General features: G+C 34.8%; 1 protein-coding gene across 1 annotated transcript in view; it reads left to right on the forward strand.

Moving 5' to 3' along the window:
• Positions 1–18934, forward strand: part of LOC112824959 (histone deacetylase 9) — a 636385-nt gene that overhangs the window by 527660 nt on the left and 89791 nt on the right. The window contains exons 24-25 of the mRNA XM_073898929.1: positions 5170–5289; positions 5608–5705. Coding sequence (XP_073755030.1) covers positions 5170–5289; positions 5608–5705 — 218 coding nt within the window. The remainder of the gene's footprint in view (positions 1–5169; positions 5290–5607; positions 5706–18934) is intronic.

Consider the following 18934-nt stretch of genomic DNA (forward strand, 5'->3'; position numbering starts at 1 on the left):
GAACCTTGAGTGATTAAAAGTCAGAGGCATTAGATTAGTCTTGCATTTTAACATGATGCATTCTTACACAATAGAGTTATAATTTGCTTAACAAATGGTTTGTTTAAATGCAGATGACACTTGGCATGTTGTCTATAGTATGTTCATGAATAATGAGCTGGAGATCTGCCCCATACAAAAAGGCCAACCTAGGAAAGGGCGAAAGAGAGCTGACTGGTGATTTATGAGCCCCGTTTTCGGTTTGCCTCTAGTTCACGAGGAGGTGTAATAGGTTGTCTGACAAAGCATAGACAGGAAATGAACCCTGGCATCCAAAGCGAACCTGCTACATCTGCACTTAATTAATTTTTGCAGGTGATAAAAGATTTAAAGGCAAAATATGTTAAAGGTTTTTTTGAAGTGCAAGGCTTAATAGTCTAAATCTTGTTCATATCTGCACTCATAATTAAATCTTATTGGGAAGTCATGGCCTCACCATCCAGTCCTCTGATTCAGTTAAGCAAGTAAACTAAAGGGTTTTAGAAAGCACGAACAAAGCCATGTGAAGAAATACTTAGTTGAGTTGAAAAGAAGATAAAAGGAATGAAAGACTGATAACCATTTCTAATGCTTGGTAGGAATGGATGTTTTCCACATACTGTATCGTCGCCTCCCCACAAGCACTTTGGTGCTAAGAACTTTACGTGTATTTTCCAGATATGCTTGAGTTTCACTATAGGTCATAGTTCACCATTAAAAAAATGTGTTGAAGGCCTAGATATACTACAACAGCAAGGTCTTAAAGGTCTTAAAATTTTACAAAAATGAGAACATCAGTACCTCTATTCCCATGTACATACAAAATGACATTTTCATTAATTGATAATTATAGATTTGCATGATATATAAGGGAGTAAATTTAAAAAGTAATTTAATATAGTTCTAGTACTATAACTTCTGCTAGAAAGATAAGCCAAGAACTTGAAGAAAGGATAGCAGATGAAGACCAAGGATTGTGGGAAAATTTTTCTAAGCTTTCTAAATTTGTCAAAATTATGCAGGAAGGAGATTGGTAAACTGTCCTATCCTTAGAAATCTTTTAGTATTACTTTCTAAGGAATCTCCTCTGCTATAATGTTATGGTTCTATGAAGATAATAATTGTTAAGAGTCTCTTTGAAAGCACATTTGGGATATCCAAACTCTAAAGTAATGAATTATACAATAGACTTGAAAGCAAAAATGCCTTGCTTGTGATAGATACCCCACAGGATTTGTCTGTAAAGTTTTGTTTTTATTTATATATAACATATCTATATTAAATATATAATATTTATATTCTTATATATTAATATAAGACTGCTCTGGATAATATGATTTATAAAATAAGTTGTTTGGGAGCTCCAAGGAGTGTCCTGTAAGCTTACTGGCCTTTGATTGTAAATTTGCTCTGTTATCCAATCATTAAGGATACTGATTTCCCAGCAGGCTGTAGTAGAGGAGAAGTTTTTGTTTCAAATCCCCCAAATATAGGAAATTCTGTCCAAAGTGTTGCCTCTGAGATCACCACCAGCCTGCATATTCTTACTTTCAAGTCTTCCAAATTCTGCAGCTGCAGGGATACTTTGAGGAAATTCCCTTCTTTCTTCCAGCTGCTGAGAAGGAAGTTTTAAAGTGCCACGTGGCACAGAAACATCCGTTCTCCCTGGCTGACAGGTCTGTTCTGCAAGTTAGCAAAGGAGAAGTGAAGGTTCTTCAATGGCAAAGGAATTTCATTCCTGCATACCCGAAGTCACTAACTTTAGCTAATCAGTGTGAACTAGCTCCACAAATTCTTGGGCCAACAGACGGCAAAGCTACTCCATTGTCCACATCTAGTTTCAGCATTTTTATATGCCTAGTAAATAGAGAGCCAGAGCTCTAATTCACCTCCTATTTGGGGCCATAGCCAAATTCAGAGGCATTGAGTATTTGGGGCAGGAATGATTCTAGTTGATATGTGGAGCTTATTCATTCCAGTTGTCCATCTGGGGAGATTCCAGAGACATTCAAATTGGTAAGGAGAGGGAGCAGTTGCACTTGCTTTTCAATTCAGAAAAGACTGTTCATTGTGTTTGGGGCATGAAGCATCCCCGAAAGTAGGATTTGCATGCATGACTCAGGTAGCTCTTATGCAATGTGACTTCAAGTTGAAAATAATACATTTTAGACTTAATTCATTAAAAAGTCACTCCAAATGTCCTAGATTTGGGGTAAATCCATTTTTAGTTAAGCACCAAATTTAATAAAAGAATTGTCACAAGTACCTGTACTAAATAATTATAAGTGATAATATTAGCTGAGCAAATAGATGATTTAGTTAAAGCTATTTTAACATTATAAGAGAATATATTGGTTCTAAATCCTTATAGAAAATAAATTTTCACAGTATATTTTTAACCAGTAAGAATACTGAATTGATTTTTCAGCATTTCCCAGTAAATTTTAGAAATAAGGTCTATTTTGAGTCATTTAATGATTCAGTTCATCTCATTACTTTAATAATTCCTCACAGTCACCAATAATTTTCTTACATTAGTCTAGTATATATTTGTTGCTGTGGAGAGAAAATCCTCAGATCATACCTGAATAAGTACTTTTTATGAATATTTTGCAGCAGAGAAAGCTGAAACTGTGTTCTCAAGGTTACATTATAAATTGTTGCCCAAAACTAAAGGTATATTTGGATTTACCTTTATTCCTAAATACTTTGTGAATATGAACATGAAATCAAGAATTATCCAAGTATTTTTAGAATGGATTTGTGTATTTTAATGAATAATGTTTGTTGAACCCTTATTAGACTGTGGGCAAGACTATATTTCTTATTCAGAAATGTATGCGATAAGTACCCAACACATTTTTCAAGACCAAATGATTTTATATCTAAGACAATTTATCATCTTTTATTTGACCTTTTTAAATAAACCTTTACAACATCACTAAAGAAACAAAAGTAATCAAGGCATTATTTTTCTGGTTTTCAAAGTGTAGACCCATTTAGGGCCAGAGCAAATTTTTCTTACAGTGCTGTAAGAAATCTATCATGTAGTAAAAAATCTATCATGTGGTAAAAATGCAGACATTCCTTCATTGTTGTTTTTCATAGTATCTTGTTTGTCCATCCTCTAGGTGTCCAGTAGCAAACTCAAAAGACAATGTGAGTTAGTTTCATTTTTGTTCAGACAAAGGAAAATAGTTTTGCTATCTCTGCCTTCCTTTTTTTTTTTTTTTGAACTTTCAGATATCCAGGGATTAGTATATTTTCAGTAAGCTATTTTTCCCCCCTGATGTGTATGCCTTGAGCCAAAACAAATTTCTGGATGCATACCTTCCCTAATATTTTATGATTCCTTAATTGATTTTTGGATATGTGTTTAATATAAGAGGAGGAGATGATTAGTGTATGTCTACACTGTGGATAGCAAGTTCAGTGCAGGCTTTCAGAATCCAACACAGGGAGGCTTTGGTGGTATTTAGTGAGGGAGTTCTGGGCTAGAGGTTGAAGTGAAGACAAGTTATATAAACCCCAATAAGGAGCAATGATGACCACCACTCTTACTTCACAGATTTGCTAAGAGGATCAAAGAGGTAATGAATATTAAGTATAAGTTAATATATGATGGTTATGAGTTGGGAGTAAGAAATGGATTCAAGACCCAGTCTTGCAACTTTTCCTCTGTATAGTCTTAGTAAATTACTGAAACTCTCTGAATCTCAGTTTACTTATCTTTTAAATTAGGGGTAATATCATATATGTCATATACTTGTTAGTAATCCATACAAGCTGTTTAATGTAATGCCTGATGCAAAGTTGTAGGAATCATTGTTGAAACCAATAGGATTTTTACTGATATAAAATAAAGTACAATATAAGTCTACAGTGACAAGTGACTAAAATTTGTTTTAAAAAAACTTGAAATTATATATGTTACACATGTAGCAGTAATATTATTTTGAATGCAAATATGTAGATTATTCACTTTTGAGAGCTTTATATTTTATTTTGTTCAGGAGATACTAGGAAGCATATTAATTGAGATTCTTAACACTTGAGGTCCTCCAGTGAAGACATTTTTTAAAATGCTATTAGTTTTATTTTTCCCATTTCTTTCAATTCCAACATACGTCTATATCATAAAACTACAGAACCAGCAAGTAACTGTTAAGAGTTAAATCATTATCATATACAAATGTCCTAAGAATTTTTTCATTCATTTTAATGATACAGGGGTTGTTTTTGTTTTTGTAGGAAGGGAGGTGTGGGGGGGGAGAAAAGGAAGGAGGCTAGGGAAGAGAGCCATGATATAATACTAAAATTAGGCAGATTGGAAAAGATTGCATGAAGCTCTGTGCCATCTTTTTGCATGGCCCAAATGATTTAATAGCTGATGAGCTCATGCTCCTGTGTCTTCAACTCTTGCCGTCACGATTTTACCAAAATAAAGCATGAAGTCCTTTTTGCATCTGGCGTCTCTTTTGAAGTGATTCTAACTGCTGAGGGATTGCTAACTGAACTGAATGCTCCAAGAAGGCCAATTTACTCAGCTGGCTGCAAAGCCTTTGACCTTCATGGTGGGACTTGGCAAATCAGTGCATACACGTATGTTCAGTGTTCTGTCAAGAATTGCGAAAATGCTCTGTAAGCCATAGATCCTTCTGCAAAATACTTGTTTGTAGTTTAAACATTAGTCTTTCTTCAGAGGCCAATGAGGCTAGTTAATTAAGCCTGAGGGGTTATGAACTGTTGGCAGTTAATAAGTCATAAAATTCCTCCATAAAACAGGATGCGAGATTCCATCACTGAAGCAAAGAGTACAAAGGGCCGGTGTATAAATATCTAATTGTACCAAAGGACTGGGCTTTCTCAATGACTGCTCATCTGGAGTCTCCAGGGCATGTTCGCTGTGGTTTCCTGATTTTTAGAAGCCAGTTTAAAAAATGAGTGCATTAAAGGGTAATTTGCCTGAAAGTTCAGGAAGTAAAGGGGGTGGTGTGGAAGCAAGCTGAACAGGAGAAAGAAGGAGGGACATAGTGAGAAGACAGAAAATGAGAAGGAGGGTGGGGAAGAAAGGGGACTAGAAATAAGAAAAGTTGTCTCCACGCAGAGTTAACATGACTGTATTTGTCATCTGTTTTCTTTTCCCTGTAGGATGTTCACCATGGAAATGGTACACAGCAGGCCTTTTATGCTGACCCCAGCATCCTGTATATTTCACTCCATCGCTATGATGAAGGGAACTTTTTCCCTGGCAGTGGAGCCCCAAATGAGGTTCGGTTTATTTCTTTAGAGCCCCACTTTTATTTTTATCTTTCAGGTAATTGCATTGCATGATTACCCCTAATTTTCTTGTCCTTTGCTGGTGTTTTAAATTACACGAGATTACTGAATTGTCCCATGGGACCAAGAACCAGTGCAGAACAAGTGCATAACCCAGAGCACTGGTTGTCAAGCAAAGTTGGGCTGATTTGACATGTTGTTTGATGTTTATTTCAAGAGCTCACATGTGTTTGTTTTCCTCTCTTTTTGCTTTCTTCCCTGCATCCTCCTGTACCCACTGGGTTGTGTTTTATTTTTTTTTCTTCCTAGGTTGGAACAGGCCTTGGAGAGGGATACAATATAAATATTGCCTGGACAGGTGGCCTTGATCCCCCGATGGGAGATATAGAGTACCTTGAAGCATTCAGGTTGGTACTTCTTTTTCTGAAAGTGGCAAATTAGAAATGTCCATTGAAACAACATCAAATGTAAAAGAGAAATATAAGTTTTAAACAAGGGAAAGTGGCTAAAGGAGCCATTCCATTAAAGCTCCAAAAAATGTTTTGTTTAGGGGACCTGAATATAGCTACAAAGCCACATAAAGAATATGTGTAAGAAAAAAGGTACTTCAAGACCTAGTTGTAGTTGTACAGGTATATTGGCCAGTGGCCCAGGCATGTTACCCCCTCTCTGCAAAGAAGAGAAGGGAAAAAGATTTATTAAGAGGTTCTGGAAACTTGGGCCTATTCTAACATATGTTGTGATTTAGAATGGACATTAGCATATTAGATGCTCTGATAAGGCCTTCAGTACCTACTTAACTTTGTTGAACAGGCATTTCCCAAACTTCACTGGACTACAGATTCCCTTTTGCACATAGTACCACTCAGCATTCTTGGTTCTGCAGAGCTAGCTTACTTTTGGAATGTTGGCCTAGACAATCTCATTTCATGGTAGAGTAAATGACTTTTCTCTTGCATAAAATATTTTACCTCTCACATTAAAACATCAACTGATTAATTAGTTGTTTTCAGTTCTCTACAAAATGTAGGCAGTAATTGAAATGTATATTTATATATACATAGTGTATTCTGCTACTTTGTCCTTCTAAACAAACAACTTTTAAAATTAAGCAAGAAATGCAATGAATCAAAAGCTTTCTTTTTGAATATTGAGGTTTTGTTAAAAAAGTCATTTTTATTCTCTAGAGTTAAAAAAATATGTTTAGTCCTTGGAAAAGACTGTTTTATGGAGAACTATCAGATTGTGTAATATGTACCCACTTGCAAGATTTTAGGAGATTTTAACCTATTGGTAATATGTGATTTCGGGGGTGTTTTGTTTAGTTGAAAGCAAAAACAACCACATAAGAAATCTTAGAAGTATTATTTTTAAATTTATCATTTATAAGTTCCCAAAGGGGGATATTCCATTGCTAATGTATTTGAAACTTAAGGAAATACTAGGCAAATTTTCAATAAGTGAAGTTTGGGTGAGTTTCTGCTGTCCTATATATAATGCATTCTTCAATTTTTCATGTGAGAGTCATACAGGCCCAGGAAAAATGATAGAAAATCACTCTTTTCAAGAAAATACATTAAAAGTCATCACTATTTTCAAGAAAATACATTAAAAGTAAATATATTTGGTTTGATTTTAGGATACTAAGGAAAATTCTACACACATTCCAGGTTTTTATTTAAAAAATATATATATATTAAAATATCTACACTATTTATAGAAAAAAATAGCTGAAATAAGTTTATTTGCTTAAAGACTTATATTGTTTATGAAGATATTTTAGGTTAATTTATAATAAAACTAAAAATTTACATTAAGAAACTTTAGGAGTTTCATTATTATGAATTCTGTTTACCTAAATTTGCAACCTAAGAAACATTATTAATATCTTAAAGGAACTCTAATGGGATAATAGACTTTAGTATTATATCACATATGAATTCATTTGTTTACCAAGTTAACTTGATGACTTGCATGATACATGCATTAAATTCTCAACCTTACTATAACAAATGATTATATACCACTGATCTATAATATCGAATTCTTAGTTTTTTATTATCATAATACTATTTGGGGTACATGGCTTTACTTAAAAATGGATTATGCATACCCAGCAGGGAAGGAGAATTTATATTTTCTACTACTTGTTCTCACATCACAAAGTGAGTGATGGGTAAGAATGTTTACAAAGAACCCCTTTGAACCCAACAATTTCATTAAATAATTAGATAATATGAAAACAGATATTATGTAACAGTATATGTTACTGTTTTTTGAATGAAATAGTAAGTGAATCAAGTGCTCCTGCAAGTGACTTAATGTCCTCAAGAATGGCACCTTCTCTTTGCCTGAATGTGGACCCTATATTAGCAAACTTTTCTGTAGTTCCCAGTGCAGTCACCATATCTAAGCTTAAATAGAGGAGGCAATATTATTTAGCTAGATTGCAGAAATGTAAAACTTAGCTTTTAATATTTATAATTATTTAAGAACCAGATTTAAACCATAATAATTCTGTTGATTTTGAACTATACTGTGTTTGCCATTCAACTTGTATGACTAGAAGTACTTGTGAACTTGTTATAGAGGAATCAAGAAAGTAAGTCATCCATTCAAAAACATTCACAGAAACATATGCCAGGCACAGTGATGAGCCCTTGGAATTTTGAGCTGACTTGCTCTCAAGGATCATAAAAGAAGTGATACCCACTGTTCTAGAGAATCGATGTGCTTAGACATAAGAGAGGATAAAATGATCAACTCTTCCTGCAGGGTTTCAGGAAAGGCTTTATCAAGTATTGTTTGACCTGTGCTTTCAAGGATGAGTGGGAGTTTCAAGGGGTAAAGGAATTAGAGTGGGGCGTATTCATAATGGAAAGAGAGAATACTGTGAAAAGCATGGAGTCATGAAATGATCTTGCTCTGTTGGCTTAAGAGCGTAAGGGTGGGATTGCCTGGCAGGAATAGAGATCATACTCCATAAACTCTTTGTTGGCAAAGAATCGGAATATATAAATTCCTTTCTAATCTGGGGCTTTAGTGGGATATACTCCAAAATAATTTTTGATGTAGTATTACCTTATAAGCATATACTTTGTAATACAGCCCTTCGTTCCCAGTATTAAAACTGAATATCTTTTTGGCATCTTTTGTGGGTGCCCAGTATGGAGATGGAGGAAAAAATTAATGATGCCTTTTCTTTTTTCTTAATTTTTAATTGTTTATGGACTGTGATAAGTATCTTTGAAGGGAAGGCTTCTCTCTGTAAGGCTATAGGGGGATATAAGATGGCTGCTTATTTTACCAACCTACATTTGTCAAATATATTATTCTTGTGGTTTCTGTTATGTATTTCTTCTATAGCAAAAAGAATATTGCAGGCAAATAAAACTTTTTCATGTTCGCTGTAAGCGTTAAAGATAATTTAAAAAATTTAATAGAATATCTAAATTAGTTCACATAACTAGTTATTTCTTCCATGTAGTTACCGTTTATCCCTAACATTAATCAAGGATATATTTAAGATTTTTCATTAGTTTTTAAAATGTTCACTAATGTAAAATATCTTTTATGTGGAACTAAAATGTATTCCAAGGCTACCATTTTATAAAATAATTATGGCTATTTTGATTGAGGTCTTACATGCCAGGTCCTAGATTAGAAATTTTATAAAAATTTTGGTTAATTCTTAAGTGGTTTGTATAAGCCACAGAACTTCTAATTGTAAGGGCCATGGTGTGAACTCAGTGTATGGCTCTAAAATCTCTCACACCACATTGCTGCTCTTTTCTAGTATTCATGACTTAAAAGATTGAAGAGTGATAAAGCACAGTAAACTTTTACCAAAATATAAGACCTTCACCCCCAATCTAAGTCACAAATGTTTAGTACACAGCATGGCAAAGAAGAGCTACTCAGTAATATTGGCTGAATAAATAAAAGAATAAATGAATGAGTCAAAGAGAGGGAATGATACTGGCTACAGTAGAAGCATTGGAAACACCTGGTATTAAGTGAACCTAGCAAAAGTCTGAAACCTGACTATCTCTTGGCCCTTCAAGGAGTATACTTTACAAGGAACTTTGAACACCCATTCATTTGCTTATAATATTGTCAGATGTCTTCTCTTCCATTCAGTAAATATATTGAATGCCTGCTAAGCACTCTCTGTTTCAGTCACTTCAAAATATTGTTTCCAGGGGCACCTGAGTGGCTCAGTCAGTTAAGCATCTGACTCTTGATTTCGGCTCAGGTCATGATCTCAGGGTCCTGAGATGGAGCCCCACATCAGGTTCCATGCTGAGTGTAGAGCCTGCTTAAGTTTCTCCCTCCTTCCCTCTCCCTCTACTCCTCCCCCTGCTCACACACACACACACACACACACACTCTCTCTCTCTCTCTCTCTCTCTCTCAAAAACTATATATATATATATATATAAATTATTCTCATCTGTAGTGACTAGATGAGCACTGGTTACATCATTTTTTCTAAAGATTAATTCTTTAAGAGTTCTGCAAATGGTAGAGTGATTATTTATATAAAACCATTTAAATAGTTTGTAGTGGACAGGAGACAATATCTCATGCTTCTAATTAAATCTAATGAGGGCAACATCTCTGAGTGTTTAAAAAAAAAATGAGTAGCAATTTACAATGTGGTAAGATACTAGCAGTTTTGAAATTTGCCTATTTTATCCAACAAATGAATGAATGACAATCCCTTTGTGCCTTTTTAATTTCAAAAATAAAGTACAAGCCCCTTAAATTCAGAAGGTTTTGTTGAAATAATAAATGACTCATTGGGCACACAATGAGAACTAGTTAAGAGAGTGGAATAGGGGCGCCTGGGTGGCTCAGTCATTAAACGACCGCCTTCGGCTCAGGTCATGATCCCAGGGTGCTGGGATCGAGCCCCGCGTCAGGCTCCCTGCTCAGTGGGAAGCCTGCTTCTCCTCTTCCACTCCTCCTGCTTGTGTTCCTGCTGTCAAATAAGTAAATAAAATCTTAAAAAAAAAGAGTGGAATAGAACTGTTGGTATGAGTTCCTTAGATTCAAACAAGTTGTGATTTAAAAAATAATAACCCTTGGGGCACCTGGGTGTCTCAGTTGGTTAAGTGTCTGCTTTTGGCTTACAGCATAGGTCATGATCCTAGAGTCTGGGATCTAGCAGCATCACTTTGGGGCTCCTTGTTCAGCAGGGAGTCTGCTTCTCCCTCTTCCTCTGTCCCTCCCTCCAGCTCCTGCATGCAAGCGTGCGTATGCTCTCTCTCTCTCTCAAATAAATTAATAAAATCTTAAAAAAATAACAACTCTCCAAGCCAATGTGTTATAGTCTATAGTACCATAATTAATACGTGTTAATGGTGAAGATTTCCAAAAGGCAAAGGATCTATAAATATCAGTAATCCAAGAATATTCACCTCAGGGGAAAACTCTGAATGACTCTATTTCACTGGGACTGTTAGTATGCCAACTAAAAAAGGAGATTTGAGTGAGTTTTCTAATCTAGAAAATAAATATCTAGTCAAAATTTTTGTTGTTATTTTTTATAAACTATTTTTTCTTTGTTGACTTATGAAGTATCTCTAATCAAAATATTTGTACTTGCAAATGTAGCTTTTGCTAAAATACTTTGACCACATAACCAAGTAGAATGTTTTAAAATTTGTGTATTAGTTACATCATCAAAGCAGTCCAATCACTTGATACAGCCTGTATCTTTTTCTCCTGGCTTTGGTTCATACCTGTTTGCTTTAATGATAAAAGCAAATTGAAAATCCATTAAAACAAGACTGACTGGAGACTTGACTAGATAGCATAATTATTGTCAGTTCCTCAAACTGGATTCTGTTCTAGATGCAGCATCTTTAAAATAGGAACCATGGCTTTCCATGACTCATATTCCACTTGTGGCAAAAATAAAGAATATACATTTAACTTAAAAGCAAGGAATTGAGCCCTTTATTGTCATATTCGTAGAGCAAGTGTTTCTTAGCTAGTCAGCAGGTCTAGTTTACCATGGAATGATTGGAAGTAATTTTGATCAGGGCACATAAGTAAGTACAACATTTTATTTTCTCTCTTTGTTATTTTAACAAACATATCACTATTCTAATTAATTTTAGAGCACTGGCTTCTAATATTCTTGTCATATGCAAGAGGTTGAAAAAGAGGTTGCTAAATTTTGTCTGAGACATGAGGTGAGGGATGCTTGGCCGGCTCAGTTGGTAGAGCATGGGATTCTTGATCTTGGTCTTGTGAATTCATGCCCCACGTTGGGTGTAAAGATTGCTTAAATAAATAAAATCTTTAAAAAAAGAAGAAGAAACGAGATGAGATCATAATAAATATGTTCTCTCTTGTTGTAATGACAACTAAGTAAATATTTTTATGGTTATTATTCTGTTTATTATATTTTAATGTAATTTAATGCTAAGAGAATGGAAAGTAATATCATTATAAAAGTAATAACAATGATAATAGCATAGTAATATAGACCATTTACTGAAGACTTAATATTTGCTAGTTGCTCATTTCTTTTCATCTTTACAAGTTGTTGAGTTAAGTGCTCACAATTGCTACATGAGGATACCAAACCCCTTTTGAGTTTCAGTGGTTTCCTGTTGTCACACAGCTGGTAAATGATGATCAGGAACTCAGTGGCAACAAATGTGAATGTGGAGACAGTACTCCTTTGGCCCTAAGCTATAAACTATAGTTCCTCTATCAAAAACTAGGAGTGACAAAACAATAATGTAGTGAGAAAGTCTTTGCAAATGCATTTTAGTCTATCCAGCATTTGATTTGGACATCTAAATTGGCAATAGTATTTTAAAATTGAATATAAGTCCTAGATTTTCACTACCCTTGTATCATATAATAACTCCCAAGCCACTTCTCTTTCTGCCTTTCTACCTCATCTGACATAATAAGGGAGCCTATCAAATGAAACCCCTATATTTTTTCTTCCCTTTGATAATCAAACTATTTACAATGGGAAATATATTTTTCCCTTCTTTGTTAAAATAAATGTTTTCTTTTTATGTATACATTTAAGATTTTTTTGAAATGAGCATGTAATTGAACCTGAGAAATACCAAATTTAATTTTAATGGAATGTAGAGTGATAAATGAATTTTTAGATCCAGTTTTGAAATAAAGAATGATTTGTTGTCATCTAAAAATCATACTCAATACTGCAAAATGATTTGGGGTCTTATTTTGTCTATAAGAGCTGTGGTTGATGCTTCCCAGTCTTGAAATGGATTCTCAATTGTTAGTGACAACCAAATATATTATGCTTATGATAGTGTGTATTTTCCCAAGGATGTTGAAGACATTTTAGGAAAGAGGGTGGAATTTCTTGAAGCAATTTGCCAATATGAAATACTGTACATATCAAATTGGCCCTACTACCATCTTTCCCAGACCATTTATCATAGCTCACAAATCAAGCCCACATTTTCTCTTTCTAAAAGACTTGGCTAATAAAGAAGATATGGGCTTCAAATCCGAACTTGTCAATCAATCTTGGGAACAAATGATTTTCATCTATTGATATTTTATTTCAATGAAGAGCAATGCATTATGAATTTATTGCTTGTGTGATCAACAGTTTTATTCATTGTCCAGATTCTTTTCTTTATATTCAGCATGTAGAGATGTTTTGAGAATTTTTATCAGAACAGGTCAGAAGAAAAAGATCCATAAGAATAAATTTTAGAAAGCTGTCAGTTCTATCTGTTCTTTAGTTTCAGCAACAAGTATAGTTTAACAACATTTTTTTCTCTTTCATCTGTGCAACATATTGTACCAATTTTCATCAAAAAAATTACAATTTCTATAGGTGTGTGTCTCTAGATACCCTTAGAATTCTGCTCTTTGACCCTGGGAGTAAATTGATCTTATGCACACCTGTCTTCCTTAGGAAACTTGCAAACTTCATTTTTGAACTGAGCATCAAAGAGATATGATATTATTAGACAGTATAGAGCTCAGGTAAAAAGTCCAGGAAGTATCTTGAAGTGCTTGAAGTTTTTGAAAGGTGAATTATATTATCTGCAGTGAAGAACTATTTAAAATAGTTCAAATGCTGTAACATAGTTTTTATTATTATTTTAAAAGGTCAGATCCACTGTAAAAATTTTAAGACAACATTTTTCCCTTCTGACTTAGAAATTTTAAAGCCATAAATTTCCAGGAATTTGTGTAGCAATGGTACAGTTTTCCAAATAATAAGGACTAATTAAAAGAGTAGCTATGTTCAATTAAATCTTTTCCCTAGCCGTTCTAAGAAAGCAAGCAATTTGCGTGACTAGGAATTCCTTGTTTTTATTTTCAAGACGGAACAATGGATTATAAAACTCTTGCCTTGCACAGATCCTTCCAACATATGTGTAATACTCAGAGATATCAAGAGATGAAAGCTTTCCATGAAATATTGTGGAGCTTTTTAGACCAGAAATAGCAGATCTTTTAGACTGTCGAGCAACTCAGATCAATTCATTAACTTAAATTGTGTCATTTTATAATAATGGAATTGCCGTGCATTTAATTATTATATAAGTATAACTAAGAAACTCTGGAGTCCTACTTTTTCACAATTTTAGTAAATATTTTAAGATTATGCTTCATTTACTGCTAAGATAAAACCAAATAGAAGTTACTTATTCTATATTTCATGGGACAGCTGTTTATTAATCAAATTTCAATGCCTTTGGGTTCTTAGATTTGTTTTCTTAAAACTGAATAATACCCCTTCATTTCCATGATCTTATACCTAAAGTTTGCTATAACTAAATTTATTGAGATACAAATATGAAAGAAGAGATACAATTTTTAATATATCATAAATATAAATTTATAGTCTCTTTGAGAATGAGATAAATGTAATGTTCACTAATAAAAATTCACTTATTCACTTACTAACCTTTCGAGGTAGAGGAGTCATCTTTGGGAAACTTCTGCTCAACAGAAAATCTGTTCAGCTATTACTTTTGAAGTTCAGGGCTGAAGTTTACACCATTTTCTGGTAGGCAGGACTTTCAGAAAATAGTCCAAGTCTTTGCATGACATCAGACATCTGGATGATAGACTCAGTTTTCCATATTTCATCCCAATGATTTGATGTCATGTAGATGAAACTTGTAAATCAACATCTGTTCTCATTTATGCAGACATTTAAACTCCTCTGGCACTCTTCTAGAAGGGTGAGGACTTTTCCTTGTATCTGTTACAAATCTGCCCATCTTTCTTGTGGGCACCACAGTCTTGGGACTGGTTGTCTAAACATCTTCTACTCTAAAGAGCAGCATTGCTGTTGTAAAGCCATATGGAGGGCAGTGGGTTTATGAACTACATAACTTCTAATGGGAAAGACTTAGAAAAATAACCTTCTTCCTATTATACTTCCATTATATTTTGCATATATATTTCCATGATATAGTGGCTGTTATATTTTGCAATTTAAAAAGTAAGAGAAGAGGTATGATCTTAGCAGAATTTTAAATCCATCTACATTTCAATTTGGAGATATTTTGTATACCAAGACAATTGTGGAAAAGTCCATCAAGAAAATAACATCTATACATTATCTGACCTATTAAGAAAAGATACATATTGCTGTACTTGAAAACAAAATACTGTTTTACCTAGGATGTGTATTTTTGCTTGGTCCATAACTTCTTGAAATTAAAGCCATATTGGAGTTACTGTAATATACTGAAGTTCAGAAACAAATCAACATTTTTACTTGAACAATAGTCAAAGGCAAAATAGTGAAGGGGAGTTTATTTTCAATCCAGAGCAAGAATGAAGCAGACATGAATTTATAATTTAAAAGTTTTGTAGCCGAAAGAAAATTGGTCACTTGACCCTCTGCTTTCAGTTTCAGAAAAAGTCTCTTAGACATTAAAGTTCCCACATCAGGCTTCTGACTTTGCTATATATCCAAGTTCTCTCCTTCGTGCAAGTTTCTGATACTGTTAATTCCCTTTTATAGTGCAGGATTCTAGATTGAAAATAACATTGCAGAAATTATTCAGTGATGCCTTTTTTGCCAATAAATATAATTACACCAATATAATATAATTTATAGCAGGTGAAAAAGGCAGGGTCAGAAATAATAAAATCTGGTGAGTGTCATATTTTACTGATTTAGTGAAAAATTGTTTGATTACATTCTGAATTTTTCAGAGACCTGAAGTCTGCCAAAGTTTGTTAATATATTCCACTTAGTTTGGTTTTTTTGAGGATATGACAGTCGATAAAAACCAAATAATTATATGTAAAATCCAGATAAAAAATATTTAATTAATAGGCAAGAAGGAAGACTCACCTGTTAGTTTAATAGTGTCAATTTTTTTAAAACTTAAGAAATTAATATTTTGTCTTCTGAAATAGCAGTGACCTATATCAATATCATTGCATTATAAATAATGTTTGCTATATATACATACATACCTGTATACATACATATAATTGCATTATATAGAGATACATATATGTATATGGACATGGCATATATACACATTTGCCATAAATATATATATGTGTGTGTGTATGTTTGTGCTTGTTTTTGTGTATAAGATGTTTGACACAGTTCTCTAAACATGCTTTTGAAGAAATTAGTATGTAAAGATTTCCTCCCGTTATCAGAGCTGAGCATGAAATCCTGTACCAAATTTGAAGGACTTATGAAGCCCAATTTAAAATTTTGTTGTTTTATAATAACTTTGGAAAAGTGCATTGTTCCTTGTAAAATACCCACATGTTCTCCTCTGGAATGGCTCCAGACTGTAACTAAACCACGAGGTTGCCCCCTGGTGCTTTATGTATTGTTTAATTGTTTGCCTTTGGTGGATGTTTTTATTAAAAGCCTATTATTTAGGATAAGACCAAAGTGTCATTTTAAGAACAACAGAAACAGAGCTGTTCAGTGCCATAGTTCTTTTTCATAGGTGTGTTAGTGAACACTGGATGCAGCTAATGAGCCTGCCGACATTTTTCTTGTAATACTTCAAAAAGAGCAACAACAACAACAAACAAAACCCTGGATTTTTATTTTTCTCCAATAAAACATGACTGGATTGGCTTAGAAGAGCTGTGAGTCTGTATGGCTGTGCCCAGGGTAGAAGGGAAGAAAGATGTCAATATGTGTTTATTGGCTCTGTTTGTGTTTGGTCCGTGCTAGCCTGGAGTGTCATGCACTTTGGTGCTTGTGGCCATTTGAAGACTGGGGAGCCCGGGGCAGGGAAGTCCACGTGTTGGGAGGGCTGTGGTGGCATCCTGGGGTGGTCGCCAGCCCATGTGTGCTTTGGTGCATGTCAGAGCTTTAAAGGAAGTTCTTGACGTCCAACTCCTCCCCATAGTCCGGTTGCAAGGTAAGTATCATTCTGAGCTTCTCAGATCACTGTGAATATATATAAATTAGGTCTGGGGAAAGGTTTTCATTCAGTGTTCTTCTTGAGCATTTTCTTTTCTGAAGCGGCATCATATTATCACTCACTGATTTCTCAGAAGTTGGTTCTGGAAAGAACTCACGGTGTTCTCTAGCTGTTCCTTGCCACAGAGAGCAAGCAAGAATTCGATTAGTCTTCCTCCCAAAGCACTTTTTGTGACTGTGACCCACCCTCAGGCCAAAAACTCAAAGGCACTATACCTCGATATAATTTCTAGGACTTAAATGATCTCATTAAATTCCGATGTTAGATATCATGTTGACATTTGAGGAAATATGATTATTGACAAAATGTAAGCCTGTTATACACTATATCACTTCAAAAGGAGAAAGGCCATTAGGGCATAATTACATCAGAAACAGTATACACATTTGGCTGGTTTATAAACTGTCACTTTCAGAAGTACGAAGACGTATAAAAATTTCCAAAGGTTCCATTATGACCCTATTTCCAACAGTATTCTCTGACAAACTAAATAAATTACTGCATATATTGGACCTTTGAGGCTTGGGGCAAAGAATGGAAAAATTATTTACAAAAGCTTGAAAATATTTAATCACTAGAGGCAGGGGGGCAACAGTGTTTTAATTAGCAGGTCCTCAGGCCATTGGCTGACTGGAGGCTTTCTCAAACAACCACACAAATGCACTGAATAGCTGTTTGCCAGCCTTAGGGTCAGGCCTGAGATGAAACAGATAAGATAATTGGCTCTAATGAAATCCAGAAGGCCTTGGCTTTCTTGTCTGAGCTTGGATTTGAAAAGTGCGTGTGGAAGTGAGGCTTAATTCAAACCAGAACTGAGCTAGGCCCGTTTCTTAGTGACTTTGATATTGTTTGAAGTTCTAAAAGTGTTCGCCACACCACTAGCCTGCTGGGCTGGGCCTCCCTGGTACCCTTAATTACTAAGCTTTATTGCTGACTTTACTACACAGGAAAGGGGCCATTATATGTTCCATCAACATCAGCTCTTCTCAGATTGGAGGAAAGGACAGGGTTAAAGGCCACTGTAGGAAGGCAAAAACTTCACTTTGAGGTAGTCAGATCATTTACCAGTGTTGAATTTCACCGTTATGCCCATACATTCCTTACAACACAGAAGCCCAATTTCCATTTTTTAAACAAGTGATTACTTTTCAAAACATTTTTGTTTGTGCCTGTTTCTTGCAGAAAGAACATTTATTTTTAGGGGCTAAAATGATTGCACCTGATATAGTGAAAAAATTTATATATACAACACCTCCCAATTAATCATCACACCAAAAAGGTCTGGCTGGATTCTGTAATAAGGAGGATTATTATTAATGCCCCTTTGAAGTGGAAATAAGTGAGGAACCCTCCTGTGGTGTGAGAGTTGTCCTGACACCCTGAGGAATAAAGATCCCTCAGGAGACTGTACAAGATTAAAGCCCTGCTTCTAGAGTCTTTCACAAAGAGGCTACACAAAAGGGTTCCTGATCCAGTCCAAAGCCGAGAAGCAAGGAAAATTGAGGTAGTCTCCCTCTTACGGATTGGCTCTAGTGTCACCAGGGAGCCCATCCTCTTGAAGTTTGTTGGTGTTCCTCTTTTGCTCCAATTGAGAAAGATGGTTTATGCATCTTAATGAAGTAATAATTATTCAACCTTTAGCCCTCTATGAGGAGACCTGGACATGCCATAAAAGCCAAGGGGCATGGAATCAGGGCCTATTTCCTGTCTTGTTAATCACTTTTTGGGTAAGAAAGTCATGAATGATCCATCTGACTTTGCTCCTTTTGAAATAAAGTTAATTATTTTTGCATTATTTAAGTAAACTTGACATTAATGTGTTCTAATTTCATGCATGATCCTGGTGACCATTCATCCAATACTCCTTTCTGAGTATTCTTGTGCACAGGCTGGACTGGGCACTAGTTCTCCATAAGGATATGGCTCTACCTACGTAACCATATGGAGAACTCAGGGCAGTCAGTGTTAGGAAGACAAAACGGAGCCTTTACTCCCTAATCTCTCCTAAAAGAAATTAAGGAGGTCCTTGACAGACTTTTGCCAGTGATGAACCTGATACCAGCACACACCAGAAAAAAAGAAAAGAGTCTTTGAATACTCAGCTAATTGACAATATTTGTTTTTTCATTATACACTAGTTTGGGTTAAAAATGTCTCCCCAAAATTCATTTGTTGATGCCCTAACCCCC

This window comes from Callorhinus ursinus, unplaced genomic scaffold, assembly GCF_003265705.2.
Source record: "Callorhinus ursinus isolate GAN/ISIS: 27379988/994484 unplaced genomic scaffold, GSC_fseal_2.0 scaffold12, whole genome shotgun sequence".
In the NCBI taxonomy this organism is placed as follows: domain Eukaryota; kingdom Metazoa; phylum Chordata; class Mammalia; order Carnivora; family Otariidae; genus Callorhinus; species Callorhinus ursinus.